This window comes from Daucus carota, chromosome 5 (genome assembly GCF_001625215.2).
Source record: "Daucus carota subsp. sativus chromosome 5, DH1 v3.0, whole genome shotgun sequence".
Lineage (NCBI taxonomy): Eukaryota > Viridiplantae > Streptophyta > Magnoliopsida > Apiales > Apiaceae > Daucus > Daucus carota.
The window spans coordinates 30127905-30136550 of record NC_030385.2 but is presented as its reverse complement, the minus strand read 5'-3'; the positions used below and the strand labels follow the sequence as shown (position 1 = coordinate 30136550).

The 8646-nt window shown below is 36.2% G+C and overlaps 2 protein-coding genes across 2 annotated transcripts; both read left to right on the top strand.

Moving 5' to 3' along the window:
* Window positions 1-4354: 4354 nt before the first annotated feature.
* LOC135152853 (serine/threonine-protein phosphatase 7 long form homolog) lies at window positions 4355-5059 on the top strand. Its single transcript, XM_064093982.1, has 3 exons — window positions 4355-4358; window positions 4416-4510; window positions 4599-5059. The coding sequence occupies exons 1-3, from the start codon at window positions 4355-4357 to the stop codon at window positions 5052-5054; spliced, it is 555 nt and encodes a 184-aa protein (XP_063950052.1). The 3' UTR covers window positions 5055-5059.
* LOC108220236 (uncharacterized) lies at window positions 5059-7089 on the top strand. Its single transcript, XM_017393944.2, has 4 exons — window positions 5059-5276; window positions 5376-5455; window positions 5543-6059; window positions 6175-7089. Exons 1-4 carry the CDS (start codon window positions 5220-5222, stop codon window positions 6934-6936), a joined length of 1416 nt encoding a protein of 471 aa, XP_017249433.2. The 5' UTR covers window positions 5059-5219; the 3' UTR covers window positions 6937-7089.
* Window positions 7090-8646: the final 1557 nt, after the last annotated feature.

The following is an 8646-nucleotide window of genomic DNA, read 5'->3' as shown; positions in this document are numbered from 1 at the left end:
GAGTAATAATAATGTTATCACACATCTTACTTAAGTTCTTCTGTTTATCTGTTCTGCATTTTATCTTTCCCCCACTGTTTAGGTTCTACCGAGTTCTCTGTGTTCTATCTTGTAAATTACTCAAGACAGTTAGACCCTCCTTGTGAAGAGGTAGAATGTGTATATAACTGTAGCGGTGCCCCAGTAGTTTGGCTGTTGTAACTTGTAACTTCGTCCTTCTCGACATATAGTCTGAATATTGTGTACTCAACCTTACACTTATCTTTCATTCTTTATTAACCACTTCTCATTTCAATGCCATCTTTATTATATACATATATATATGTGTGTGTCTGTGTGTGTGTGTGTGTGTGTTTTACGAGAGTCTGACGGTGGCTGGTGTAATTTGTGATGGCAAACTGTGTCATATTATTTCAAGTTGGTTTCTTTTTGGTTAGTACTAATTTGAGCAGGTTGTATTTACTACACATTTATATTGTTCTCTGCATTTATTTGACGAGTACACAACTAATGCTTAAAGATTTACGACTAAGTCTGGCATTCACTGAAAATCCAGGTGTTCCATATGTAATCTGATTAATTGTGTAATGCTGACGCTGCGTATCACCACAGTCTACACTTTTATTTCACATAAATATAGCTCTGTATTTTTATTGTTAAAATACTTAAAACCTCAGAGTACCTGAGCTGAGGACATCGTGACTCGTGAGCCCAACAGGCCTTCAAAGATTTAATTTTGCTCGGAGGGTCGGAGCAACTATTTTTTCCATGTGAATTGATCTCTGAGCAATTTATATGGTTATTCTTTGTAAAAAATTGCATGTCCCTAGAAATTGTACTCCTTCGAACTGTTAAAGTTGATTTATTAAAAATTATATGTAATATGTAAAATTTTATTCAAATCATCTAAAATTCTTAGTTAAAATTAATGGTAAAAAATATAAATAATATGTAACATTTTGTTCGATTCAACCATGCATTTTCCTTTTCTAAAAATATAGACAATCCGCTAGCAGTGTCAAATCACATAAAATCGTTAGATAAAATCATTAATACATATTATTAATAAAAAAAGGGAAAATCGATTTTTTTGTCACTGAACTTATTATGTTTTTAGAAACTTGCCACTCAACTAAAATTTTTTTCCTTTTAGTCACTGATGTTAGGTTTGGATTTGTTTTTAGTCACTAACTTAGGTTCGGATATGATTATTAGCATTGTGATAATTTTTGTAGCATCATTAATACATAGTGATAGTATATAATTTTTTGATAATATGATGTATGTTTATATCTTTGTATATAGCAATAATAACATAAAATGAGGTGATATAATATTAAAATCAGGAAAACCGTAATTAGAATTTTAGAAATTCATTAAATCATCAGTATGGAATCAATGACTTCAAATAATTTATGCTCTCCATGATAAAATAAAATCTAATTGAGTGATACGATGCATCATCTTTAACTATTAAAGTTTCAATCACTTAGTTCAGCCTAAAATCTCTCTTAAATTTATCCTCATAATTTTTAATAACTTATCTTATTATAATTTTCAAGATAAAGATAAATAAATAGAGAGGAAAACTTAATCTTCGATGATTTATGAGATTTTCTTTTGCGTATAAAAATTCAAACACTAAATTTTTATTCGGAAGAAAAAATAAAATAATTTATGAGAGTACACTTTTAGAAACCGTAAAATGCGTGTTTAACTCTTATCACCGAAGATAAACGATCTTAGGTACATAAAAGTACTATATATAAAAATAGACATATATCAAATCATCAAAATATTACAGGTTATCACTATATTTTAATAATACTACAAAGAATTAATATAATGGTAATAATCAAATCCGAACCTAACTTTAGTGGCAAAAAAAATTCCGAACCTAACATTTTAGTTGAGTGATAAGTTTCTAAAAACATAATAAGTTTGGTGACAAAAAAATCTATTTTCCTGTAAAAAAATATAAAGATTATATGAAAAATCACCCAACTCCAAGGTACTTGATGTTTGTTATTTTTGTCGAAATGTTAATTATATTTGTCGAACAGATGTGAAACATGTGACTTTGAAAAAAATTGTTAAAAATCACATTTAGTTACATAATAAGTTACAAGTAGTTGTAAAGATCCAAAAATGGATGTTTCCGCATGTCCTATTCTAATATCACAAAAGTAACTAGAAAATCAATTAAATATTTAAATGCAACCATGAAATTTACTAAAATCAACCTGCCGGAGATAATAAAGCACTGCAGACATCTCTTCTTTATCTCCACATTCTCGGTTTCAATGACGCGTATCAAGTAAACAGCTGAAAAATCCACCGGAGGAAAGACATCTAGGAAACAGCTCGCCACAAAAGCCGCCCGCAAATCAACCTCGGCCACTGAAAAAGTGAAGAAGCCGCACCAGATGACCAGAGAAAGATGGCTCTTGCCTGAAGAAGATCGGTTCGAACCGCTTCAGTATGCTTGTGACTACTAATGTTGGACTGAGAACTTGTTTAGGAAAAGACTTGGCTTACATGCAAATAAAATTCTGTGACTTCAATTGTGCTGTTGGGCTCCGTCTCATTTCTAACCAACATGTTCGACCACTTTTCAAAAGTAACCAGTTTTTTTTCGAGCTTTCAAAACCAACCAGTCTAAATGAGGGGAGAAAGAGCGACCCGCATGGAAATATTTATCACAGCTTGCGCGCTTTGAAAGAGCGACCCAAGCTTGAAAAAGCCAAGCTAGGGGCGCGCTTTGAAACCGCGACCCAAGCTTGAAAAAGCTACATACGGGGCGCGTTTTCAAACCGCGACCCAAGCTGTTAAACATTCACCGAAGCCACCCATAAAAACCCTACCCACAGCCTAATCAAGCATAAAAACGGAGGAAAAAAACTGAGAAGCGGCGGAAGAAAGAAACAGGGCAGCTGAAGAAAGAGGAGAGGGGAGTCCGAGAGGGTCACCGGAGAACTGAAAAGGGAGGAAAGGGTCGCCCAAAGTCTGATTTTAAGCTTCAAATCAACCCCGATTAGCATTAATTTGAAGGTATTATCTTAATCTTCTCTAAAGATTTGTGTATATATGTATGTATAGTGCCTTGATTTTAATTAATTTGTTGTATGATATACTAGAATTTGCATGCTTCAGATTTTATATGAGATTTGATATGAAATAGTTTAACAATTTAGAGATATTAGGATTTTAAGATTTTAGGATTTGTACTTGTTAAGCATTTCTAAATTGGATCTTTAGTCTAAGTTCATGATTTTAGGATTTTAAGATTTTTAAATTTGAATTAAAATATACGAATATAATATACGAATATAATATATTTGGAATAAATATATAAATATAATAATCGAATTAAATATATATAAATGTTAATATTCGAAAAACATAATATTAATATTATAATATTCGAAAAACATAATATTAAGATAAAAATATTAATATTCGAAATTAAAATATCAAATGAAAAAGAAAATATTCGAAATATTAATATTGTAACTAAAATATTAATATTTGAATTTAGATTTTAAATTAAAATATTAATATCTGAATTAAAATATAAATATTAATATGCTTTAATATACGAATATAATATATTCGGAATTAAAATATTAATATTAAAATATTGATATTATATTATTAAAATATTAATATTATAATATTCGAAAAACATAAAATTCAAATTAAAATATTAATATTAAAATATTAAAATTTGAAATTAAAATATGAAATGAAAAACATGATATTCGAAATATTAATATTGTAACTAAAATATTAATATCTGAATTTAGATTTTAAATTATGCTTATTTTAGGCATTTTTAGGAGTTTTTAGGAGTTTTTAGGGTAATTATGAGATTTTAACTAATTTTTAGGGTAATTTAACATAATTCGAATTAATATTAAAATTCAAATTAAAATATTAATATTATAATATTCGAAAACATAATATTCATATTTTAATTCGAAAAAGATAAAATTCGAAAAACATAATATTAAAATATCAATATTATAATATTAAAATATTAATATTATAATAATCGAAAAACATAATATTCAAATTAAAATATTAATATTAAAATTCGAAATTAAAATATCAAATGAAAAACATAATATTCGAAATATTAATATTGTAACCAAAATATTAATATTTGAATTTAGATTTTAAATTATGCTTATTTTGACTTAAAATATAAATATTTAGATTTTAAATTAAAATATTAATATCTGAATTAAAATATAAATATTAATATGCTATATACGAATATAATATATTCGGAATTAAAATATTAATATATATATGGGATTTGATATGAAATTTAGAAATTTGAGTTTAATATATGGGTACTTGTTAGGAATTTTTAAATTCGAATTAAAATTGAAATTTATTTGTTGGCGCAGATGGATCCCGTAGTTCACCATCCCGGCCGATCGATGACAGCTTGTTGACATTGCAGACGGATCACAGGTCTGAGGCGGTGTGGAACATTAGAGAGGTAATGACCTGACTTATTGCTATTTATTAGAATAAAACGTCTGCTTTATGATAAACTACTGACACATTTTGCATTTTTATTGTGCCAGCCACCGGAGGATTTGGTAGTGAGGGTCAACTTCGGTGATTATTGGAACACAGTTAAAAATCACCGGCCGCATGTCTCGATAGTGGCTGCCATCACGGCCGCGGGTTTTGGATGGATTTTCAGGCTGGGGAAGGTCAGGCATGACAGGGGGGTGATCACAGCCTTCATTGAGAGGTGGCGTCCAGAGACGCACACTTTCCACTTTTCATTTGGCGAGGCCACCATCACACTGGAGGATGTTCATCACATTCTCGGCTTACAGACCACTGGCCGACCACTTATCCTACACGGGCACACCTCCACTGCAGCTCAGAAGGTGGATTTGGTACGAGATTTACTTGGACTGGCTCCTGACACCGCTGATTTGAGGAAGGACAATTTGAAGATCCGGTGGTTGATTACACACTTTGGCAGATGTCACCGGTTGGACGAGTCGGCTGAGGATTTTGGTGCGTAGTCTATCTTTCACATTAGGGCACACCTACTTTGTGTGATCGGATCGTTGTTTCCACATGCCAGCGGGAACTCTGTGCCGCTAAGCCTTCTTCGGTTACTAGATGACCTGGAGAGCCTGGGTGGTTATAGTTGGGGTAGTGCTGTTCTTTCCTACACATACAGGAAGATGTGTGATGCGAGCAGAGGAGTCAAAGACTTCACTGGGTATGCCACATTACTTCAGGTACGCATTACTTCCACTAAATCCCATTACTGTCATTTAGTTTTAACAAATTGTCTTCCCATACAACTTGATGTGCAAATACATGTACTTTGATACCAGGTGTGGATATACGAGCGGTTCCCTACGATAGCTCCACATCTCAGGTCTCAACCCCAGTACACTTACCCACTTGCGCTTAGGTATGTAATATGCTACTCTTCTCATAAACGTATTCAATTATTGCACATGCACTACTTCTCGTCCTTAATTTAAACATTTTGTTGTAGGTGGGTGGCTTCAGTGACCCGTACTCAGGTGCCGGACGCTCAGAGTCGTATGACCCGGTACGAGTTGGATAACATGGGTGTGGAACAGTTTTTGTGGTGGCCGTATGCATATTTAGATGATGAGTTTCAGCCCGAGCAGACATTGTACTTGCAGTGGACAGCTCCCACCCCTTTGATGTACATGGCATATGTGGAGTGGTGTTATACTGACAGGGTCACGAGGCAGTTTGGGTTCGTACAGGACATACCTACATCCTCCCCACGTAGGAATCATCATGAGTTGCACGACATCGTCAATGAGTCCATTGACTGGCAGGGCGCCAGGGAGATATACATTCATTACTGGGATACGTCTCTTGCCCGAGCTATGACATCTCCGCCATTCATTTTGGGCAATGGTTGCTCTCCCGCATACATGCCTTGGTACCTCCAGGTTACACGTAGATACATGGTTAACCCATTGTTCTGGCGTAGAGCGGATGCTTTTCAGGGGACACAGGGCGCCACACAGTCATTGGTAAACAACTACTTTTACTGTCTTCCACAATTACTTTTGTTCTACTGCATATGTTATGTCATCTAAAATGTATTCTCGGCCTGACTTCTCTTTGCATGTTTATGTTTGGTAATAGGAGGAGCAGCTTCTAGAGGTGGACTCTGCCATTGACCCTGCTGCTCCCGATCTCAATCGGGCACAGAGTCTGCTACAGGGGATGATTGCTCGTGTCAGGGGTCACGGAGGCCCTCCGACACGCAGAGGTCGGCGTCCTGTCACACCAGTTGAGCCGGAGCCTGGCACTTACTACACTCATGTGGGCAGTAGTAGCTGGTCGCACCATGTTGGCACCTCTACTGCGCCAGATAGGGATGCACGGGCTCCTTCAGGGGCGGGGGAATGGCCCCGTTGGACCGAGGTGGCAACTGAGACTGCAGGGGATGACTACGTAGGTGGTGATGGTGGTTTTGCGGTGAATTTAGGGGCTGACGAGGACACCTCTCCTAGTGGTGGGCACACACATGTTTCTCCTCCACTTCAGGAGTCATACCAGTTTGCTGATCGAGATGTTTATCGTCCTGACATGTCATTCCTGACCGATCAGTACACCACACCTCCGCTACAGGCCCCGGTCCCGTCATTTGGTAGCCCATCCTACGTGTTCGGGGCACCTGCGTTTCCAGTTACACCGGCAGGGGTGAGGTCCACTCCTACTCCTGTACATATGCATAGTTTTGGTGCGTACGCTGGTGAGAGTAGCCCGTGGGCAGTACGAGATCAGTCGGAACCCGAGGGGCCGTCCCAGCCTGAGCAGAGACAGCAGCCACCCAGAGATGCAAAGGGGAAGGGCAGGAGATGTCACACGGGCAGCCATATCATCGGGCATAAGAAGAAGTAGTTTATGTCTTTTGAGTTTATGTATTTTCAGTTTGTAGTTGCGTTGTTTGCTTATGTATGTTTATTTGGTACTTGTTGCTTATGTATGAACACTTGGTAGTTGTTGCTGCTTTTCAGTTTAGGTGTCATTATGTATGTAAACATTATTGCATAACATCAGTTTTTTTTCGACAAACAATGACAAAGCCACATAAACATAGTAAGTATCAACGTAACACTTAAAATGCCACTCAAACATAGCATATTTAAAATGACCTTATAAGGTTAAAAGAAGATCCGTTCATCCGGTAAAGAAGCGAGGTTTTTTCAAGATTATTGTCTTTGTGCACGTATTTTGTGGATGCAAGATGTTTCCAAAAGAATTTGTGAAAGAACAAGGTCATCTCTCCGATACATATTTGCTAATTAATCTGCTTGGTCAACATAAACATTCTTGCATAACATCAGTTTTATTCCAACAAACAATGACAAAGAAAAACACATAACATGAAAAACACGAGATAACAACATTTGGAACACTTATAAAATAGATAGAGATGTGCATAAGTTAAAAAACATTGAAAGACAAACACATAACATGAAAAACATCAAACATCCTCAGCATCCCATCGAGATCCATCACCCTTCATGGTCTTCTTCAATTTTTTTACTCTTTCAGCATGCTTCGTCTCCATTTCTGCAATTTCCACTGCCTGAGACCATTTGAGGTCACTTATTTCCTCAGAAAGTTTGTTGATGACCACAGTTGACCGGGTGTCTAGCCGCTCATCTAGCCATACTAAGTAACCACAACCACTAGCGCCGTTAGGACATTGCAACATCCGTCTACCAACGTCGGGACCGTTGTCATGACAAACTCTCTTAACAAGGACTTTGTCACAGTAGCACTTATCGACAGCAACGGAATCCATAAATGTTATAATGTGTTTGAGATAGTGATGAAGGTGAGATGATGAGGGAGGGACTTATTTATAGGTGAAAATGATAAGTCCATCAGTTTAAAATATAAAAAAATAAACAACTTAATACATAAGACTGGGTTCGTAAAGTGGGGAAGGACAATGTATTATTGTAAGTACATAATAAAAAACACAACAACACATGCATGTTACTAGGACATGAACTTAAACCAACGTTCGTTTTTATTTTTTGAACAACCCTCCCCTTTCTTTTTTCCCTTCACAGATTTAACTTCTTCATCATGCCTCTCCCTAATCCTCTCCTTTGCAAAGTGATGATCCCATATGAGGTCGCTCATCTCCTTAGTCATCTCAGTAAGCACTGTAGTAGCACGCGCCTCAAGTGGGTCATCGATCCAAAACATGTATCTGCACCCCTCTGGCCATAGTGCACACCGGGACATCATTCTTCCAGCATTAGGCCCAGTCCCTCGATAAGTACTATGAACGGCAAGCCTTTCACAGTAGCACGTATCCCCTTGAACAACCTCACCTATTGGATCCATGTAATTAAGATTTGTTTAAGAAGTGTGAACAAGTTTTCCACTATTTATAAGGCCAATTTCCCAAGTACGCTCCCTTCATACAAATGTTTACTCACCATATTACCATTATTGCGGAAGAAAATAATGGAATCTCTGTCATGGGTGCATTATAGGCTTCACATGGCTACAGTCTCCGAATTTCTGCAAAAAATAATTCACATGGGTGCACATGAGTACAGTCTCCGAATCTCTGCCAAAAAGACCATG

Coding starts and splice junctions, on each gene's coding strand:
- LOC135152853 (XM_064093982.1), top strand. Junction 4,511..4,598: donor CGGTGTGGAACATTAGAGAG/GTAATGACCTGA, acceptor TTATTGTGCCAG/CCACCGGAGGATTTGGTAGT.
- LOC108220236 (XM_017393944.2), top strand. CDS start 5,220: ATGTGTGATGCGAGCAGAGGAGTCAAAGACTTCACTGGGTATGCCACA. Junction 5,456..5,542: donor ACTTACCCACTTGCGCTTAG/GTATGTAATATG, acceptor ATTTTGTTGTAG/GTGGGTGGCTTCAGTGACCC. Junction 6,060..6,174: donor AGGGCGCCACACAGTCATTG/GTAAACAACTAC, acceptor GTTTGGTAATAG/GAGGAGCAGCTTCTAGAGGT.